Source organism: Drosophila persimilis, unplaced genomic scaffold, assembly GCF_003286085.1.
Source record: "Drosophila persimilis strain 14011-0111.01,24,50 unplaced genomic scaffold, DperRS2 tig00000124-arrow-pilon, whole genome shotgun sequence".
In the NCBI taxonomy this organism is placed as follows: domain Eukaryota; kingdom Metazoa; phylum Arthropoda; class Insecta; order Diptera; family Drosophilidae; genus Drosophila; species Drosophila persimilis.
The window spans coordinates 2,654,828-2,676,951 of NW_020825294.1; the positions used below are offsets into that span (position 1 = coordinate 2,654,828).

Here is a 22,124-nt window from a genome sequence, read left to right on the forward strand (position 1 = left end):
TATGATAGCGTTATATAAAAATATTTGAGAATGTTGTTTCGATCATTTGGCTTTGACTGGAATCGAAAGGCTATACTGACGTAGAGTTGGGCTTTGTATACCCTACACGGGTAGATCGATCGATTTATGTAGGAATGAATCTAAAGAATCTGTATAGAATCAATGGACAATTCTATTGGAAATTACCATTGTTAAAAATCAATTGAATCTGCCAAAATAAAGCTGGGCTCAGGAACTAGGAGACCTGGCATAACATATGTAACATTTTAATAATCATAAAAGCAAGCTGCCAGAGCCAAAACACCAACAAAAACCACCACAGCACAATCTAGTTAAATAAAAATGAGCGCTCCTCACATATTAAAAAGCGACGCTCCTCCAGGAGGAGGACGATGCCTCGGAAAAGTAAGTCATTGTTATGCATGACGCCAACTGGGAAAGCCAAAGCCAAGTTGAGGGTTCTGATTTCCATAAACAGCAACAACAAGTGCCAATGGGCGATGGGGTGGAGATGGAGAAGGAGACGGAGATGGAGATGGGTGCCCTGGCTGGCAAGAGGAAAAATATTAAAGATTCTGAAAACCATAATCTTATTGACGTGATAGGATTACACTTTGCTAAGTGAATTAATAAAGTATGCGAGTTTGCTGGCCAGAAAGTGTGGCCAACTACTTAGGGCGACCCACTCAATATGATATGCACACAATATTATGGTCGAAAAATGGTCGAAACGGGGCGGCAGCATAGCAAGTGCGGCTCTGGGACGTGGCCTGATTCTTGACAAGGGATGAGCCATGAGCCCGCTCTGGCAAAAACTTTTGTAGCTTTCAACTTTCAGCCAAGTTGCCTACTCAACATTATTAACATAATTTATCACGACAGCGACACCAGAGTCCGCGCTGAGCAGCTCAATAAGGTAACACTTTTGTTCGGCTCCGATCCTATCCGCTCCTCAAAGTTGGTCGGTCGAAACTTTTGGCCAGCACATTCATTACACAATCATTACGAGTTGAGTATAGCTGAGAGAATTTCTTTTCTGTCAACGATTTCATTAACAGCCACTGCTCAAACTTGATTGCTGGCTGGCGAAATAATTATGTCATCTCAATAATGATTAATCATTGTTCAATTTGTTTGTCCAAACTCGCCAAAACTCGGCTGGAATTTCCGTGAAAAAAGAGCAAAAATAACAAATTGGCATTTATTGTGGGCACCCCCTGGCACCCCAGGGGACAGCCAACAATTTTGATGGCTATTCATCAAAGTCTCCATGTGCCGATGGCACCCCAGGGAGCATTTAATTGTCCCGATTCCAGATTGCTATTTTTTTTAGCTGATTGTTGTGATTAGGAAATCAACTCTGGTTTCAGATGGATTTATTTGAATAGATTTTGATTTCCATTAACTGGATTTTGGACCAATATATGAAAAACTAAATCAGTCGCTAAATGCGAATTGAAACTATTTTAAAGTTGATTTTACAACATCCACATTGTACTTGAAATACAATAAGTAGACCGTACGTATGGAAATCTCTAAACGCCATTTAGGGAAGTGGGAAGGGGGAAGGATAACCCTTTACATCTTTCCGAAATTGAAAACTTTTCCGATTAAGACGACGCCTTTAGAAAACGGCGAGGAATTGATGTCGTCGTTCTTCCAGTGCAACGCCCATAAAAAGTGCTTAGCCATTCATTCATAATTCGAAAAGTTTTCGGCCTGGCCAACCCATCTGTGGAGCGTCTTGTGCAACTTCCTCGAGCCGGTGGCCATTAAAAAGTTGTGCGCTCTCATTTCAATTGCTATTGCTCTGGACCAGGACCAGAAGCAGGACCAGCCCCAAGTTGCTAAGCAAATTATAAACTATGTGCAAATTTGCACTAGCCAAGACGAACGACAACATTCTATGCAACATGGAAAGTGTTGAAAGTGTTGCACAAACATTCTTGCAAGTCTTTGCGGCAGAAAGTTGCCCCTCTTATTTTATTTTCTATGTGTGTGTGTGTGTTTTTTTTTTGGAGCTGCCAATAAATGCAAATTGCCAGCCAATTATTTGGGTGGCAAAACGGAGAGGCAGCAAAAGGCTGAGGATTATTAATTGTCCAGCAATGTGGCTTAAAGCCTTTTGCCTTTTGACTTTTGACATTTGACAAAAACCGAAAGTAAGGCAGTGTGTTGCTCATTTATTCGTCATTTATTGGCCTGTTGTCGCCAGCTCGTAATTAATGCAAATTAGATATGGACCTCCGCCGAAATGAGTTTTTCATCAGGTCTAACAACTTAATTAGCTCATAAAAATGACGCCCCAAAGCTGTTGACCCACCCTTGCCCCAGACTTTTCATGTTGCTGCGTGTTGCGGCCACTTAAGCGCGGCACAGATTGCCAATGCCGCCAAGGCAGAGGTCCCCCGCCCCCCTCTATCCATGCCACAGGAAGCGGCTCTGTAGCCGGAAATGCCACCCGCTTGCCAGGGCAGGTCGTAGGTCACGGCGTAGGCGCAAAGCTAATTAGTATTAAGTGCTCTTGCGGCACTTGAGGCCTTCCCTCGACTGTTGTTCCTCCGCCATCGTTGTGGGTTTGTTGTCGCCTCGGGTGTGGCAAAAATATTTTTGTGTGTGCGGTCAGTTGTTAAATTCCAGCAAAACGTTCGCCACAAAAAAATGTGAAGTCCTGAGAACGAAGCTCTAATACCCTAGTTGGTATGCAGTATCATTTGACTTCCTAGATGGATCTTTCACAAATAAAGCGGTATTCAAATGAGGAGATTTCTAGGCTTTTCCATTGTGGACTGTGCATTCTGTCGGACGGCCTTCTTTAAGTGTGAAACTGGAAAACATACAAGCCCCATCATGTTGCTGACCCTCCCCAATGGAAAGAAAGTATCGAATGCTTCACAAAGGCCATTGCCATCGGCATACTCGTACCAGCGATTTAGTGTCGCTTGAGCGGACAATAAAGCCAGCGCCAAGTCACAGCAGAATCTGGTTTTTCTGCCTAATTTGTGTGGGGTTCTTGTTTGGGGAGGGGAGGGGGGGCTGCCACAAATGGCTGCCACGATGATGGCAGGTGCCTGAGGTTGCAGGGTCAGCAGGTCACTTCAAAACAACTGCTTGATGCTTTTGTTTATGTAGTCGGCCCACTTTGGAGCATTGAAATGAAGAGACGCAGAACATAATTAGCGGAGAGTACAATGTGGACGATCCCTGACGACCTTTAACTTCAGCTTTAAATTCATCAATTTACAAACAAGCCAATTATCTTATTAAAATCCAACTGCGGCTCGACTCCAAGGGACTCGTCCTTTGGCCCCATCGGCCGGATCTGAGAGGCACGTAGTCGCTTTCCGTTAGTTCAACTCATTTCCGCCGCTCACATGACTTTATGCAATAACATCCAAATAAAATTATCTTATCAGCAACTGAAGCATCCTGCGTGTCCTTCCTCAGTGCGTGTGTGTGTGTAAGAGTGGGCTAATTTTATTGCATAAAACTTGTGCTTATTGCGTTCCTTTTGCTGGCCTCCCGCCGCCCGCCTCGACGCATGTGCCACAGAAAAATTGCACGTTCCGGTCATACAGTGCGAACGTGACCGCTTGGCCAGAGATCGGACCAACATGCACACATGTCCTGGCCTGGCCCCTCTCAGTGACGATGTCCACTGACATGTCCCATTTCCATGTAATGGCCATGGCTTAGGGCCAGCCGGCAGCATTCCAGTCGCAGCACAAGTGGAATTACAGTAATTCATGGTAATTTTTTGTATCTTTTTGCGGGTGGCACGAGGCACGGACCACGGATGACAATTTGCTTGTTGCTCTAGGAAATGGACCGTCATGTCAGTACAACTAGTTGACACGATGATAAAATAGACATTCCTGCCCGGGCAACCATTTCCAGCAATAAATTGAGCCTCACTTAGAACATAGCTAGCGGTCGTGGTTCCTCTCTTTCTTTCTATATTTTTCCCATCTCCCATGACCAGTGCGATCGAAATTGAGAGAGATCGCGGTCTGCTTTGTTTTTGAAGATATCAGACATTTCGCCAAGCCAAGCCCTTGGATGACTATCAACGAAATGGGATATCCAGTGAGCCCTGGCTCTGCCAGAGTGCAGACAACTTGAGGCGAATGTGGCACGTACGACTCCTGCAATGAAATGACAACGATGAGAAGAACACCAAATATATATGCAAATATACTCGTACATACATTCTGCGGTGAGCATTTGGAGCTCGTTATGTAATACGATGCTACCGTTATTAGTTGATTGTCTGTGTGTGTGTGTGTGTGTGTTCTTCTGCGCTCAGCAAAGCGGAAGTGTTGATTTTCATTAAATATTCGTTAGTTCAATTGGAAAAATATTGTTGTTGTAACGTTCAAAGGCGAGAAATTGTGGCTGTGGCTTAACTTATTAAATTAGCCTGCTTCAGTGGTTCTATTCGATTGTCGCTCTTGTGGATTTCCATTTTATCAAGGCGAAGCCAAGTCAAATGAAAAGTGTTGATAAATTTCTAGTGCGCTTCATCAGTTCGGAAATGGTATTGATATTCGTTATGGCCAGAGGTTAGTGGTCACAGATGGACTTAACCACGAAATAATCTTAGGTATTTCTGCTGAAATGAAAGTGATGAAAATTAATTGGTAGCCAGATAGGGAATATCTACTCATACTCTTCTCGTGATGGCCATGTAAGAATCACAAATTTGATTTATTCGATACAGCTTCAAGGCACCTTCTTGGGCAATATATTTATGAAGTTTACAGAGCCCTGAAATATTTATTGAAGCTAAAATAACTTTTGCCAGGATGCAAGACCAAACTACGAGTAGAAAGCCAGTTTCGCCTGACAGCTGCATTTGGAGATAAGCAGCCAGAAGCTGGAAGCTCTGGTCACTTTCAATGCATACAGAGAGAAAATTACAATTCAAAGAACTCTGCATAAGCCAACGTTTGACAGGAATGAGAGAGTTACAGCTAGAGCTAGTTGTCACACAAGTGCAAAAATGCAGACAATAGGAAAATGCCATGCAAAGGAAAACATGAAATTTAATATCCAAACGGATGGCAGAACCATATGAAATTTAAAACCGAATCTGCCGCACCACACCACACCATCTCACTCCATCTCACTCACTCTCCTATTTATATAGTGCATAGACGATATACGATATACGATAGACGATAGTAGGTTGATATAGTGTAAATATTTTGACATGGCAATATGTTGTCACAATCATGCTTGTGTATGTCTGATGAGTGTTTGTTCAGAATTTGGTCATTGTTGAGCTGAAGATGGAGGTCGAGGCTGAGGCGGAGGCGGAGATGGGGACGGAGATGGAGACGGAGAGTTTATTTGTTTGCCCATGTCTCTGCATTTGCAGTTAATTTGTTAAAATTTCACTTGATAAATAAAGTTTCAGAAATTTGTTTTGCCCAAGTGGACGTGGGCTCGGCATCGTTCTAGCTTGTTGTACCATAAGTTTTCCAATTTGCATACTTCCGCAGCTGCTGGGACTGGACTATAAATATGCAAAGGGTTTACGACCACACTATGTATATGCAAGTGCCTCAAGAAACTATCCCCCCACTGCCTGGAAGGCAACAGGAGTGGAAACGGATGGATACGATAGCTCTTTGTTTACTGTTTGTTGTTTATTCGGTTTCAGTAGCCCTTGAATTGGAATTGAAGGGGGGCTCGATTGAAGGGAAACGCAATGAATGCTGCTTGTACTACAGATGAGATCGGATCGGAGTAAACATTTCAAATCATTTGATAAGCAACCATTGGAGAGTTGGTTTCTATTTAAAAATCAGCAGTTCACATTATTCGGGTATCAAAAAAATCACAGTTAGAAAAACCTCGTCGAATCATTCATATCTAAAACATTTTCTGTGGTAAGGTAAGGTCAGACATTTGCTCGAGCACTTGCCAAATAAATCCAATGCACTTCCCTCATGCAGGAGCAGTATCCAATCAGTCATGGGGTTCGATATTAACTACATTATCGGCCATGTCGACGAGGAGTTGATTTGTCCGATCTGTACCGATGTGCTCGAGACGCCTGTGCAATCGCTCCACTGTGAGCACGCCTTCTGCAGGGTCTGCATCGAGAAGTGGATGCTGCTAAAGAAACAGTGCCCCGTGGACCGGTCCGAACTGTTGCCGAGCCACCTAGCGCCGGCCTCGCGGCTCATGCGCAACATGCTCGGGCGCCTCCAGATCCGGTGCCCCTTCTCGGAGAACGACTGTCCTTTGATAATGTCGCTGGACGACTACCGCGCCCACGTGCTTATCTGCCAGTTCAATCCCAAGGCCATAGTGGAGTGCAAGAACTGCCTTATGAAGGTGCCCAAGGACGAGCTGCCCGACCACAACTGTATCATCGAGCTGCGGAAGATTGTGCAGGACCAGGCGACGGAGATATCAGTGCTCAAGCACACCCAGGTGGATCACGAGATACGAATCGGGGTCCAGATTCGCGAGCTGGAGTTGCTGCAGTACTACTTGGCAGCACTGCGCTCAACCAGTCCCATTATGCGCAACGTTGGGAACCAGCTCGACGGCTACGCGGTGTCTCACTGGTGCGCCGGCCTGCCCACGGCACGGGTGAACAACTGGGGTAGTGTGGTCTCCACGCCGGACAACGAGATGCACTTTTTGGTCAGAAACAGCCTGCGAGCCAGCGGCTGTCCAATGCACTTGCTCAACACGATGGTGGAGCATTGCCACGAGGAGCGCTGGCCCGCCGCCATGGCCACCCTGCAGCGCCGTCGCGCCAACCAAACTCAAATGACGCAATTCGTCTCTAGACTGATTAGGCCTCTCTCATCGGGCCGGCAGTGTCTGTGTATCTTTGGAGTCGACAACTACCATGTTCCCGAAAACTTGCGACCATTTTTGGGCATAACAATGATATTCGTTGATGGCGTGGAGCAGTTGCCCATTGACAGCGTGCACCTCTAAGGGGAACATAATACAGGTGGCAGGTGGCAGGTGGCAGGAGTGTTTACTCCATCGTATTCCAATTCAAAATTTCATTCTGTTTCTACTTTAATAACGTTGCTTTGGAGCCAATTTACGATTCTTACACCATATACATACATTCAGTAAGCACAACCATAGAACCACACCGGTCAAATTTCTGAGTACATTTAAATCAAACAGGGGGAGCCATTCTTTGTCATACAAATAAGGTCATACAAACAACAAATATATGTAATTTTCGGGTTAGTATTTGTGTGAAATATTACTGGGTAAATGCAAAGAAATTTATGCCACATATCATTTGTGGAGATAATGGCGAAAGCCCAATTTGTAAAGCACTTAGGCACTTAAAGTGGTCCAAGATTCTCTAGATTCTCAGCATCCTCTCAGGGAAGGAATTTGAAAAGACCTTCGTAGACTGCTGCACGATCTAAAGCAGTGATCTATACATAAAAATGTTATTTTACCTACAGAATTACGAAAGGAAAGGAAGTTTTGGGTTAATTTACTTACGGTTAAGGGCCGAGAGCTATCCTGAATGTCAGTTAACCCTTAATTGGCCTCACAAACTGCCACTTCCTGGGCTGCTCGGTCTCAGTTGACACTCGTTCTTCCCGGCAATTACGCGGCAATTAGAAAAGCTCACTGAACACCCTGGCGTATGCGTAATGTTCAAGCGAAATTAAATAAACGCATAAGCCTGGATTGAGGTCGCATTGTCGAATGGGTGTTTGGGTGTGTGTGTGTGTGTGTGTGCCAGGCAGGATGGTGCACCGAATCAAGTAAAACTTGTAATGGAAATTCAGAAAGTTTGCTGGCTGGCTCTCAGTTCGCGGCAGTTGGCGACACCATTTGGGAAAGTTTTACAAATTGTACAAAATTTAATTTGCCAACTCAGATAAATTTTAGTGCCAGTGCAATTTCAGCGTACAATTGGAAAAGATATCAGATCAAATGGAAATTTATGGCGACTTTGTGGGTCCAAAGATTTATTCTAGGGTCCCCCATCTGGCTTGCAAGCAATTTTCATCGAATGACACATTCAACAGCTCAACAGCTCAGCAGAATATACACCAAATTAGTGTCAAATCGAGTTGGACTCTTTGTGAACTAATTAAGTGTCCGGGTAAACCACAAGAGCATGGACTGCCAAGTTGATTAGGCAAAGTCGTCGGAACAAAGGACGCCGAGTGTTCGACTAACTAACCAACTAATTCTGCAGCTAATACAATGATAGATGCCAAGCCTGCACCTGGGAGCCAGAAGCCAGGAGCCAGGAGCTGGATGGCCGCAAGGCTTGCTACAAAAACCGAAGTCGCATGCTGCAAAAGCCAAAACTTAATTAATATTTACATGAGTTCTAGGTCCAGGCCCAGGCTGTTGAATTTCGGGGGGATGGGGGTTATGGGGGATGGCTGCCACTGCTGTTGTTGGCCTTATCTTCTTGGGCTGTCATGTTTGCATATGTGCAGGCGCCGGTCTTCCTGACGGAGCAGGAGCCGGAGCAGGGGCAGGGGCAGGCACAGGAGTCGGATGGGGTGGCTTGGTGACTGGATGGCGCCTTGCTTGCATCGCTTGCATGGCTGCTAGAAATCAATTCGCATTGTTAACCCCTGATTGGATATTATTGATTCAATTTGCTGCCAACCGACCAAAACATGTTTTATGCATGCCCATGCCTCGCCGGTGCTTTCTTCGCCGCTTCCCTGACCTCCCTCCCTGCCCGACGGTGCATGTGTGCTGATAATGTCTTTTGGTATCGATAATGGAGAACATGCACGCTCCTCGCACAGCAACACCCTCACACCGCTGGCATACACATACGCACTCGCATACTCGGCTAAACTTGACTCTCAACATAGTTTAATTTATGCATTTGTTGCACTTGAATGTGCCATAGACCGCCATAGACGGCACAGTGGGCTCAAGTCGTACACTTACATCCTATCCTAATGATGAGCCCTATTCTATATATAATTTTAATCCAAGTTTGTTTAAGGTGGAAGACTTCGTCTTAAATGGTATTCCATTTCAGTGAAAATGGAAGAAAAACATATTGCAATACTTCAAGCCATCCATATCATCTCGAAAGCAACAATATAACTATTTACACTGTCCACTGTTTTGCCCCATTTTGATGCATAAATGAATGAAGAGCCGTAAACAATGGCCGTGATCATGGAAGGACTTGAAGCACACGGGCCTGCCCATTCCGCCACCGGGCCGTGGCCCCTCCCCATCCTAGTTGTGAGCTCACAAAGTTGGCGTGCCTACAAAGTTTTGATATTATTTGTAGTGGCATGGTTGCAGTTGTTATTGCTGCAACTCCTCTGTTGGCTGCTGCTGCTGCTGTTGTTGCTATTATCATTGACAATGGCAATGATAACACAGTACTCAACACAGCACACAGAGGACCTATACGTATACGTATACCACTCAATATTGTATGGCATGTTGCATCCGCCTTGGAGTAGACTGGCTTCTGCTGTCTGAAGTGTTTGGCATTTCCTGTTGCCTTTCATGTGGGAATTGAATCAGTATTTGCAGATTAGCATCTGAGATGTAGGACCGTACTGGAAATCTGAGCCGATAACCCAACACTAATCACCTATACCTAAATCACGGGTCTCCACCCACCAGAACGGAGGTCAGCACAATGGAGAATGCAGTGACCTCCTTCGGTATTGCTAAAAAAGTAAAAAGAACACCCGCAAAAGGAAACAAAAAACCCACATAGAGCGCCGGCAGTAAATTGGTAGCGATAAAATTGAAGCCCACTGGAAGCTGGGCTCAGTCTTCGGAGCGGAGATCGCCCAGAGGTGGGAGGAAGTCGGCGCGTTGAGTTGTGAAAACCAAACGGAAATGGCGGCCATAACTCGCCCGCTCTAGCCCACAAAAGCACTAGCACTGGCACTGGCCATGGAGCAGCTATTAGGTCTGTTTTAGCTGTTTCTTTCACTGGCTCTGTTGCGAATTGAATCGACGTTGTATGAGGGCTGTATTGCGGAGTTTTGATTACCGGAGATTGCCGAGGGTGTCAATAATACTTTGGAGAGTTTCTATGGACCAAAAAAGTAATGAAAAAACCCTCTAGATTAACATGTATCAACCCCTCTGACAGGACTCTAACATTAAACTCCTTCCTAAGAAACACATATGGGACTTGCTTCACACAAATTATGCTAGACTGAACGGATCGTTTATCCACTCGTTGGACCACCATTTGACATATATATCACTTGAACTGTCTGAAAGCGACTAAACGATTTAACCAATTTATGTACCTGCCGATGGACCCAGCAGCCCCAGCCCCAGGCCCAGCCACAGCCACAGCGATTCCACTCGGCTTGCGGGTGAGAATGTAATAAAAATTTAATGGCATTTATTAAGTACACATTAATTTGATTAACGTTCACACAGAATGTTTGCTTGTATTTATTTTTATACGAGTTGGAGAGTTCGAGTTCCGCTTGGAATTGATTTGCTGCAAATCGAAGCAATTATCCAAGGGACATCAATTTCAGGACATCAAATATTTATTTTGAGTGCTCCTAGCATGGCCGGGGCTATGGTAACTAAAGCCACTTAAGGGGGAAATCGAAATCTGCTTAATTGCGCCATAAGAAATGGACAAAAGGGTAAGCTGATTCCATCCGGCCGCAATGGCAGGCGGCTGTGCACTATTGTTCTGATTTGACTTTGGCTGGCTTTCTGGCAATAGATCGAGTTTGAATGCAGTACGAAATTGATGTGGGGTCTGGCTCCAGTCCATGTCCATGCAGACAACAGACAACAGGCAAAAAGAGCATTCGGCCAGTGGCGAATGCGATAATAGCCACCCACAGAAAGCATTCGGAATAAATACGGTAATGGGTCTCGGAGACTCCAAGTAGGGGCATCCACTTTGCTGGAATATGAGAACATTGTTCGTGGCCACAAAATGATGGTTTTGGCCAGCAACAGCTCTGGCTTAGTTTTTGTCTTTTGTGCATATATTTGCTGAACACTTCAATTTTTGGCAGCAATTTACGCTCTCAGTGCAATCAGCTTGTTGTTTTTCCTCCGGCTGCTTGTTGCTAATGCGATTTAAGTAGGGGCAAGCCACGCCCAGGCAGTTGCCGGAGGAATCAATTGCCACTAGATGGTCCCAAAAAGCCAGCCACTGAGCCAGTAGCACGGGTTTCTTGTATCCTTCTTCGTCTGCTTTTTATGCTCTTGCAATTTACACCAATTGCATCGGGAGGAAAGAATGGAAAACTTTCATTTAATGCCCGCACTTCTGGGTGTCGTTTCCAGCATGACATCAGCAGAGAGCAGCAGGGCTCTTGGATTTCGACTAAATGCTGATCCCAAAGGAGGTGCCGATGCCTGTCGATGGAGGAGCAGGCAAAGGATTTCACAGCCAAAGCGATTTGCTTACACTCATGAGCTCTAACTGGCTTAGATTCAAAAGGTTCTTTTGAAAGCTGTCCGAAGCAATCTTAAAGAAGTGAAGATGCAGTACACTGGGTGATCAGATTGGGGGATATTTGCTTTACTATTCAGCCTTGTTCCCTACAATAGTAGGGGCTCATTATAGCTTGCATCAGCATCGTGTGTAATTCAGGGAATTCAAGAAAGAACTAACACCAAAATGATACCAAACTGATTTCTCTGCTACACTTTACACTTTAAAATATTCGTGGGTTATCCAATGAAATTTTCCGTTTTGTTTTTTGGTCCATTTTGTAGGCTTTTCTCTGCTGGCTGCTGTCCAAAGGGCAAGCCCAAAGAGTTTGTTTGCATTTAAAGAATACATGGGGATAAACTTATAAATGACCCACTTTGGGATGAAGTTTTTAAATACGTTTTAATGCGCTTTGAAAAGGATCTGAAGAGGACACACTCACACATACATTCATTTATGTAAACGGAACACACACGAGTATGTATGTATATAGAGTCGGAAACAGTTGGCGATGCCGTTGAGTGATGCGCCGTTTGTCAACTTTGCAGGTCAGCAGAGTCCTTGCCATCATCATGGCCACCCTTTTTTCATCATATGTCCCGCCCCCACTGGACCCATTCCACTCTTGGCCCTGTCCTGGTGAATAATGATGCCGGGTCGAGCCGAATTGTTTCCAGTTTCAGATTAAACTGTTGGTCAAGTTTCAGCAGCAACAAGAGTTTGCTTTAACTCGATTCCCGCCCAACCACTTGAAGATTTTCAGAGCTCGGGAACAATGCCATACTCGTATTAGTTTATTTTATGTTGTTGGCCTTATTCTTTTTCCTTTTTTGTTATTTTTGCTTGTTGTTGATTCTATTCATGGCCCGAACTGAGACTGCTTGCTTGGGACTTTTGTGCTGCTGTGTGGTTCGGTGTGGTTCGGTTTCCCTGGTCAGACAGTCCGACGGCTTGGTTTTAAGTTGCCGAGTTATATTTATCTAAATGATGCCAGCAGGCAACTCTCCGTATGTGGAATATTTTTATTGTGGTAAGCAGTCGGTTGTTGCCAGTTTTCAGTTTTCAGTTGTTGGTTAGCTGCTTTTGACATTCGCTTAGAGTGGAAGGAGGAGCGGCCCGCTACACAGCATTTTTGTGTGTGTCTAGCAGATAAGCCAATTTATGCAGTTGTTCTTTTTGAATATGCGTGTTAATTTGCTTGTGGATACGTACCCACTGGTATTAATATGGTGGAGGAGCTAGTTGGGGCTTACGGACTTGTATATCGGACTGTGGTCCTTTTCTCGGTAGTTGTTGTCTCTGTTTCTGTTTCTCTTGTGTGGGGCAAATGTTGGTCGAGTTAAGAGGCTGTTAAACCGTTTTAAATAAAAGTGTTGTCTTGGAAAGATTGTCACCCTTCCATGAGTACCAGTAATGGTACTCGTTTACGATGTTCAACATGTAATTTTTATTCCATATTTCATATTAAAATTTTTAGTAAATCAAACATCCTAAGATGCGCAATTTACGACAGTTTGAGGGAATGGAACAACTACAATTCAAAGGTAAATTCCTTTGAATTTCCTCGTAGGACATCAAAGCATAAACTCCCGATGAGAGCAGAGCAGAATAAACCGTTCCCAGTTGCCTTCCAGTCGGCCAGAATTCATTCTCTCTGCCAGCGAACAAGTTCGAATTTCGAAAAACCGAATGGCCAACGAGGGCCAGAACGAAGCGAGCGTCGTTCGGCCCATGCGAAAGCCATTTCCACCAATGAAGTCGGCCGCCAGCTCACTCGTGCATCGGGTTTCCAAGTGAACGGACGCGCTACGAGAGCCGGAACAACGCGGAACAAAACTAAACTATCTGCCGTTCGAATTGCGATCCGCGCGAAATTCTCCCACGCTTTTATTTCCCCACACGAAATGTGGTTCGGTGCGCGTCTGCCGGTGCCGCTGTCGTTGTCGCTGTCGTTGTCGTTGTCGTTGTCGCTGTCGTTGTCGTTCTTCCCGTCGCTGTCATTTGCCGGCTTCTGGCAGCCTTCGCCAAAGTTCTGAGCGAGTGAAAGTTTCTGTGCATCGCATCTGTCGTGTGGCAACTTCGGTTCCCCGTTACTTTTGCATTTGCGTGCTTAATTTGATGTAATTACCAAATTGCTTGTTATGTTGCAGCACAATTTCACCCTGGCTGCAAACATTTAGTCCACCTCTCTGACCGCATATGCGACATTTGTTGGTGCTTTGTTGGGGGTTTTGCGAGTAGAGACGGTAAACTTGGGCTTTACGGGGGCCAAATTTATAGTTTGAGCGGCAGCAGACCTTCACAGAAGATTGGTTGCCAATTTAATTTCCATTCAAGAATAAATCGGACGTGTCTTAAAGGTGGTGACATTCAAGAATTAAGAAATTTCACATTTTTGAAGAGATTACGAAAATACGTTCATTTAAGTAAACACGAAAAAATTTTGTGATATCCAAAGTTTAAGTGAAGATATTTGAATTCTATATTCTTATGAGATCTTAAGACCTTAGAGATCTCATGATTGTGATAGAATGTAGAAGTATATAATGTTGTTTGTCACAGTTCTTCTTCTTCTGCTCTTCTATCAACAGAATTTTTATAAAAAGACATCAAAAATAAAGATCCGTAGAAGCCATGCTCATCTCCGAGAAGTCTTAAGACAGAACATCCCGGTTAATCAAAGTAAAATATATTTAGGGTCCTTAAACTCTATTCGAAATCATATTCACCATAACAAAAGATTTTGTAATAATTCCAGATACGATTATAGTGTTTACTTGCTTATTATTTGGTTAAATTACATCCGAATATTTTAAAGGAAACTATTAATTCATGGAACTAAAATGTTTACTATTTCGAAAAGATTTAAACTGAAATTCCAAATTCCAAACACAGTGATCATCAGACAATAAAAACTATTTGCTTTGGCATTCGAAATTCCTTGCGTTGCCACAACAAAGCAATTCAACCGTAATTTATAGGATTTTACACTCGAAATAAATTGTATACAGCTGTAATACCCTAATTTGTCTGCAATTGTGCAAAAAACCGCAAAAATCTCAACACCAAATCCTTTCACTGGAATGAAACAAACTAAATGGCAATAAAAACCGCTTTCGAGCAGGAGCAGGACAAGGGCAGGGAATGCTGAGACACAAGCCCAGGGCCCTGGCCCTGGCTCTGGCTCGGGCTCTGGCTCTGGCCGCGGTGTAACCAGCAAAATAATTTGTTGCAATAAATATTTGAAAATCCAGTTAAGCGAAACATTTTCGTCACGAAGAGGCCAACTGGCCACAGAGTCTAAGAACTGCACAAAAAATGCACTCCCGGCTAGGTCGGCGGTAGGGCTGGGGTGATGGCAAGGTCCACGGGTATGGCAGAGACGCCCAGGTCCTGGCCTGAGGCACTCTGTTGGTTGAATCGCCTCCTGTAGGAATCTGGCCCCTCTATAGGGTATCGTTGGTTGCGCGGATTCGTTGGGTTACTTTACAGAAGATCACACGCCATTCGGCTTTATTCTTACGGGATATTTATCCGATATTTTAAATCATATTTTTATGATCAATTGTGAAACAGGATTCTTTGAAGTGGATTTAAACACCTAAACATAAATGAATACTTTCATTTGAATATTAAAATGATCTCGCTTTTCTTAACTTTCTAAAAATTATTATTTAATAATTGTAAAAATTATACAATTATTTTTAATCATGGATTAATCATTCAATTAGAATTTTGTTCTACTTTTGCACTTATTTTTAACAATTTATGTTAATTTGGATTTAAATAGTGTTACATTAACATAACCTTATAGTTTCAGTAATTTCTAAAGTATTTGCTTGATTCAAGTCCTTGATAGCTCTGCCTACACTTCAGTTGATGAGTTCTTTGTTAAATTGTGACAGTACGGGGTATAACCAAGTCTTCTTTGGCATATTTGAGACTCCATTCTCCGTTCCTTGTTTTGTTTTGTCTCGCATTTTCATGCAGTTGCCACTTTTTGCATGCCCCGCATGCCATCGGCAATGTTATGCCTTGGTGTTGGTGTTGTTCCTCGAGCTGCTGGTGGTGCTGCTGCCGTTTCTGTGGCACGCCTTGTTGCATATTGCTCGTTGGTTGTCCTGTGTGCCACTGCCTGCTTCGGCTTTTGTGTCTCCATACCGGACGCTTTAATATTAAAAGCGTTTAAAATTTTTGTACGTTTCGTCGCCATTGTTCCGTGTCCTGGCACCCAGCCCGGAGCCTCCCTCTGCTGGATATCCCCAATCCCTTTGGCAAGGGGTGGCACTGGAAGAGTGTCATGGGGAGCAGTTTGGCGGCACCACTGTTGCTGTTGCAACGGTATGGGGTGCAACACTAACAAGCTTTGTTATGTTTCGCTGCCGTCCTGCCATCCTGCCGTCCTACTGTCGCTGTTGCTTTTGAGTTTGCTCAACGTTGTGCCAACTGTGCGAGAGTTGCTGCGAGTCGCCCGCAGCGTCGGAAGCGGAAACGGAAGTGTTGCCATTGCCATTTTGCTGGCATCGCCGTTGCATTTTTGGTGCGCCCTGCGCCGCTCGGGTTCGTCTGTTTTGTTTGTCTTATACTCGCAGTTATTGTTGCTCTTGTTGCTGCCGATAATATTCCTTTCTGGCTTTCCCCTTGTAAAGCGCTGTCATGCTCTGTGCACTGTCCGCTTTTGCCCCCGACTTTCACCGCGTTGGGCGGGCGATGTCTTTTGCAGAAAACTTTCTGACAGGTGGTTTGTGTGTTACGTGTTTGCTGTTTACTTTGTGTAATCATTTCATTTGTCAGACTTGATTTGCTGGCAAGCACAGCGTTGACAGCTCGACATTGCAAATTGAGGCCGAAACGAAAATAAAGCATTGCCTTGGGCATCCACTGACTGGTTGGGAGAGCCCTGAGATTCACAAATTATTTGCACAAATTTAGGACATATTTGTATAATTACTCGTTGAGGCGTTTATTTAATTCAAAAGTAATTCGATTAACCAATTTATCATTTAAATTTAATAGAATTTCTCCCAGATATACAATAACATTTCAACTATTCTTGGGTCTTCCTTATCGTTACACCCCCTTGGTTATTTAAACTTTTACTCTTAATTGAAATCTCAGAGAATAACCCTTCAACTACAACTCCGTACTCCCTTCCCCGACCATGCGTCTGTCCAAAAGCCCGTCGAAAACTTCGCCAATCTCCCCCTTCCATCGGACAAGACAACTTAAAGGCTTTTGTTAAATTGCTGTTAAGACAAAATCCAATTTCCGCGGACAAATCAAATTACTGTCTGATGGCTGTCTGAAGATATTCCACTCAACAAATTTGAGTCCCAAACGCTTCAAATTAACGCCCTCGAAAATTAACTTCGACGGGGGGAGGCGGGGCGCGAAAAATTCAAAGCAACGCACAAACAAATGTCGGCATAAAGCCAAAATCAGAAGTCAGAAGTCAAAAAGCTAAAGTCAATGCCAAACTATGAACGAGAAGCTCGTCTAAACAGGAAGAACAACAACAACAAGAGCAGCAACAACTTTGACTTTTGCCACGCATCCGGATCCGGATTGGGGCTCTGCTTTGCTCTGCTCTGCTCGGCGCTGCGCTGCGCTGGTCTGGTGTGGGGCTGGGGGGCACGATTGCCATGTTAAGTGCTGGCAAACCCGCACGTCATCATCGTAGCCACCGTCGGCCCCTAGCACCAGAATCATCCGTACACCCATCATCATCATCGTCGTCGTCCTCCTAGTCGTGACGCTCCATTTCAATCCTGTCGACGATGTCGGTGTTGATTGCAACCTGCTTGTTTTTTCTTCCTGTTGCTGCTGTTGCTGTTGTTGTTGTTGATTACGCGCCGTTTAAGTGATTAAAGGTGAAAATGTTACCAGCCAGTGTGCGCCGTGCCCCCACGCCCCACGCCCCACGCCCCCTAATCCACTCACCCACACCCCATCCAAGAGGTGCGGTGGTGGTGCTCGAACATTTTGGCAACTCAACGTGAGTGCTGAAAATTTTCCCCTTGCCCATTGCAGAAGGAACTAAGGAAAAGGATTTTGAGAGCCATGTCAGAGCCACACTGGCCACCACGCCCCCGCAAACGCCTCCGCCAATGCCTACGCCCACAGGCCAGTGTCCGCGTCCGTGTCCGTGTCCGTGCTCGGCACCTGGCCACACTGCTGATTATAAATGCCGCAGTTACCATGCTGATGACAGCCACGCCCGCTCTCGCCGAGATTCCCTCAAAGGGTAAGTGCTTTGATAATTTAATGAGCCGCTTTTAATGGGCTTCTTATTTGATTGATTGAAGTGATTGATTTGATGGACAACGAGGGCGGAATAAGTGGGAGGGAGGCAAAAGATTATGTCAAATAAAATCTTTTCTTTTGTTGGGGAAACGATTACGAAACCAATATAGGTCAGAGCTCCCAAAAGTTATTTTTTCTAAATCATAATTGAAATTTTGATATTTATTTATGAAAACTAATGAATGACCAGCGGGAACGTTGTGAGTCTATTTTATATAGATAAATGGACTTCTGGCAAAAAAATATATTTAGATTTTATTTGTTCCTATTTCCTTTACACTGTTCCCTCACTGGGACACTGTTCCCTCCCGTAATTTTATTAGTTCCTTCCGATCCGATCCAGATTCGTCAATAGATACGGTCATTTACTATGATTCTGCGTTTTTGTTTTTTTCGTATATTCAAAATTGTGGATGCCACAGATTTTCTTCCTTTGTGGGGGCGGAAAACACTTATAACAGTGTGATATAACAGGAGTCTGAATAAAATACCTTTTTGCTATAGGTCCTATTGTTTCTGAGATATTGACGCTCATCGGGACGGATGGATGGAGCCACGGACAGACAGATATGGCTCTATCGACTCGGCTATTGATGCCGAGGTCCTATTTATGGGGTCCCCTTTCACCACAAATCTAATATACTCCTATACCCTTCGAGTAGCGGGTATAAAAATTAAATGAAAGTATGTACTGGGATAATTATACAAGTAAACAACCTTTGAAATCAAGTTGAAGAATTTTCCAAATATCTGCAGGTCTTTATTAGCAGTCGTAAAATTTTCCCCTAGATAATTTACATACACAATTGTTAAAGAAAACAATATTTAAATGCCTCAATTATTGATTCCATCTACATAAATGAGTACATATATAGGTACGTATGTATTTCTCTTCTTCCACGTGGAGTGCACTTAACACTTTGATATCTATTCCATTATGATCGTATTCGGCAACCAATTTGATTCAGCAAACTGAAAGATATTTTTGCTATATTCGGAAAAATGTGTTTACTTTTGCCATTAAAAGCAATTTCGAAGGAGAAAATTATTGCCTTTGCTGTTTCCCAAGTCTATTTCTGAACGTTCTTGGCCCACTCGACTCCGACATTGGGAGGAGGGAATGAGGCAGAATTGTGCATATTAGAAAAATTTATGAAAAACAATTTTCCATTTTGCTGTGGATACAAGTCAGAAGGTGGAGCAGAGGAAGGGCGTATGCTATTTGCATATTTGTTAAATTTATCTTTGGCTAAGCAAACACTGAGACAGAGCAGAGGAGAGCAGAGCAGAGCTGAGCAGAGGGTAGTATCCTCGAGGATATTTTGTGACATAATCAAATATGCTTTAAGCCAAAGCCAACAACTCAACCCTTTTGAAGTCGCTGCCAACAAAAATGAATGAACTGCAGATAAAAGATGTTGGCCCCTGCCATGCCATGGTTGTTCAGTTATTTCTCATATATGTATGTAAATATGTATCTTACAGCAAATTTGCGTTGCTCCTCGCTCCTCCTGCTCGCCAGAAACACAATTTTCTTATTTCTTTCGTCTATTTTATGGGCAGGGAAATGCAAATGCTTACAAGACGTTTAACATGTCACCTGCGGGCAAAAGATGCTCCCTGCAAAATGCTCACCACACTTATCTGACAGTTGTGCATCTCTGGCCCGGCCCCCTTTCCCGGGCATATGTATAAAATATACATTTGTTTGCCTTACCATGTTTGTCACTTATCGTTTGGTCCAATGTTTTGCAGCTGAGTGCCATTCCCCCAGCGAGTGCTCTGCCTCCTCCTTGAATCTGGCTGGGTCTGCGACTGGGTCTGGGACTTGTACTGAGGCTGATGCTGAGACTGAGGCTATGTGATGCTGTAGATAAATGTTTTTGTATGTCTGCCAGGATATATTATGATTTTATGCATGGTATGGCAAGAAATTACTAGTTTCCCAATGCTGAGAATATAAAAACTGTATATAGTTGTCGTTTCTATATAATATATAATAATATTTTATGGTCCGACTGTTAGGTGTCTTCGTTAGCTCTGTCTGAATGTTCTAGAGTCCAAGCATCCCACAAATATGTATATCATCAATGTATACGTAAGGTTTAATACAAATTCAAATTCAGGAACAGGTATGATTCTGCATCCGTGCCGAATTGACCTTTTTTGCATAGCACCAATCAGCACTCTCGGATGAGCGGAATATTCTATATTTGGCTCGTTCTCGAATGCGAAACGAGGCCGACGTACTGGCGCTTGTCTCCGTTCAAATTGTCGCTGTGGATTTTGTCCATCTCGTCCCTCTTCTGATTGAGATTTACCAAATTTTTCTTCTTTACTTAGCTTTTTCTTGTTTTTTCTGCTACTACTTCCCATGTTTTTTGCTTTTTTGATTCGACGGAGCAACTGGTCCCCATTAGATGATTTGTGTTCAGAAGGATATATTCTTAAAGTCACTATTTCTTTTTTTCTGTTATTTCTGAATAAACACAAGTTATGCATTAAATGCCTTGCATTCTTTTCCAGTCTGTTCCGCTCGCTATTCCCTCTCCTTTGGTGGGTTCTACTCCCAAAGCAGTAAAGCATACTTTATGGCATACTATTTTCCTCTTGTTTCCTTTTGTCGCTTTCCACTATTTTCACCATTTTATGGCAATGCTTCCGTCAGAGATTTTTTCTTGGATATTCTTCATTTTCCAGCGGCTCTTTCGCATTTTAAAGTGTTATAATTTTCTTTAAAGTGTCCTTGACTGGTCGAGAAAAAAAGCTGCACACGCGGGTCCTCTCGCCGGTCGTTCTTCCTTCCTGCCCGGAACTCCTTTGGCCGAGACGTTGGCGGTGGAATTCTTATTACGAGTATTATGAGCTCGCGTGTGCGGCACATGCATTTTTCCATATTACCTCCTCAGACTGCTGGGCAAAACTTATTAAAATTGTTCAGCGTCGTTGCTGGTGCAACACTGGCATTCCAAGCTCCACCGAGTGGGGTCTCGGTCTCGGGCAGGGGCAGGGGCGGGTCGGTTCGGGCCGGGTCGGGTCGGTTCGGGTCGGGCATTGCGATTTATGTTTCAAGTTTGAAATTCCCGAAATAGTTTCGCGTGCTGCAAATTGTTAACGAAACTAATCAGCATAAAAATGCAGTAGTGCAAGTGCCGCAGTGTTGGAAAAAGTGAAAGTGTTCTGCGTTAGACCCGTTTAATAGGTTTATTTATGGTGGAAAGGGGTCGGGGAAATTCCGCGCGTGACTTGGTGAAAGGGGTTTTCAGCCAGAAGCCAAATGGAGTGCACGGCAGAAGAGAATGACGAGTATTTCGTATTGGATGCTATCCCTTGGCCGATAAACCGAATAAGCTGTGCTTCAGATGTCCCAATGGAAGATTGTATTTGTATTTTTCACTGTGAACACAAACAAAAATGTTTAAATTGTATTGTGTTTTATCTCGTAGTCCCTATGTGACCGGCTGCTGCATCTGTGCCCCCATAAAGGCCCAGTCGACGCTTTCAACACAGCATCAAGCTCATAGCCATAGCCTGGCAGATCTGGTGCTCCCCAGCCGGAGCAAGCAGCTCGATGGCCTCACCGACAACCTCTTCGATGTCCTGGTGATAGGAGGCGGGGCCATGGGATGTGGCTGTGCCCTTGATGCCGCCTCGCGTGGACTGAAGACCGCCCTGGTGGAAGTCTCTGACTTTGGCAGCGGCTCCAGCTCCAAGTCCAGCAAGCTCCTCCATGGCGGACTCCACATCATGCAGTCGGCACTGAAAAAATTCGACACCAATCAGCTGACCTTCTTGTACGACGCCTTGCATGAGAGGGCTCTGTTCCTGAAAACAGCGCCCCATCTGGTGAAGCCAGTGGCGATGATAATGCCAATAGAACAATATCGGGACCTGCCCGGGCTGTGGCTGTTGCTAAAGATGTACGATGTTCTGGCTGGTAGCTCAAAACTGAAGGCCTCGCACTTCCTTAACGCCAAACAAACACATTTTGCCTGTCCCATGCTCAGGATGGACCACCTGAAGGGCTCGCTGGTCAGCTACGAGCTGCAGATGGACGATGCTAGGCTCTGCCTTGCCCTGGCTCTGACAGCCGCCCGCCAGGGCGCCAATGTGGCCAACTATGTCCAACTGCAGCAGTTGGTGCCGCCGGACCTCGCTGGAATTCGGCTGGCCATCGTCAAGGACCTGCTGACCCAACGCCAGCTGGCCCTCAAGGCCAGATGTGTGATCAATGCTTCGGGGGCCTTCGTGGACTCTGTACGCCAGATGGACTCGAACAAGGCGCTGGCGATAGCTAGCCCCACAGCCGGGACTCACATAGTTCTGCCGGGTTACTTCGCCAAGAGTTGTGCTGTGCATGGACTACTGCCGGGGGAGATATTTGCCATAC

The 22,124-nt window shown here is 44.5% G+C and overlaps 2 protein-coding genes across 6 annotated transcripts in view; both read left to right on the forward strand.

The window, feature by feature from the left end:
* Positions 1-5,851: 5,851 nt before the first annotated feature.
* Positions 5,852-7,233, forward strand: LOC6604345 (E3 ubiquitin-protein ligase NRDP1). 3 transcript variants are annotated; one of them, XM_026987683.1, is made up of 2 exons: positions 5,852-5,899; positions 5,961-7,233. In XM_026987683.1, exon 2 carries the CDS (start codon positions 5,980-5,982, stop codon positions 6,961-6,963), a length of 984 nt encoding a protein of 327 aa, XP_026843484.1. In that variant the 5' UTR covers positions 5,852-5,899; positions 5,961-5,979; the 3' UTR covers positions 6,964-7,233. The 3 variants fall into 3 exon arrangements, with proteins under 3 accessions (XP_026843484.1, XP_026843485.1, XP_026843486.1); XM_026987684.1 differs by having other exon boundaries at positions 5,876-5,894; XM_026987685.1 differs by lacking the exon at positions 5,852-5,899 and adding an exon at positions 5,901-5,904.
* Positions 7,234-13,241: 6,008 nt separating this feature from the next.
* LOC6593866 (lachesin) overlaps positions 13,242-22,124 on the forward strand; it is a 56,097-nt gene continuing 47,214 nt past the window's right edge. For all 3 annotated transcript variants that reach the window (XM_026987661.1, XM_026987662.1, XM_026987663.1), the window contains exons 1-2: positions 13,242-13,551; positions 17,462-17,675. In XM_026987661.1, coding sequence (XP_026843462.1) covers positions 17,492-17,675 — 184 coding nt within the window. In that variant the 5' untranslated portion in view covers positions 13,242-13,551; positions 17,462-17,491. The remainder of the gene's footprint in view (positions 13,552-17,461; positions 17,676-22,124) is intronic.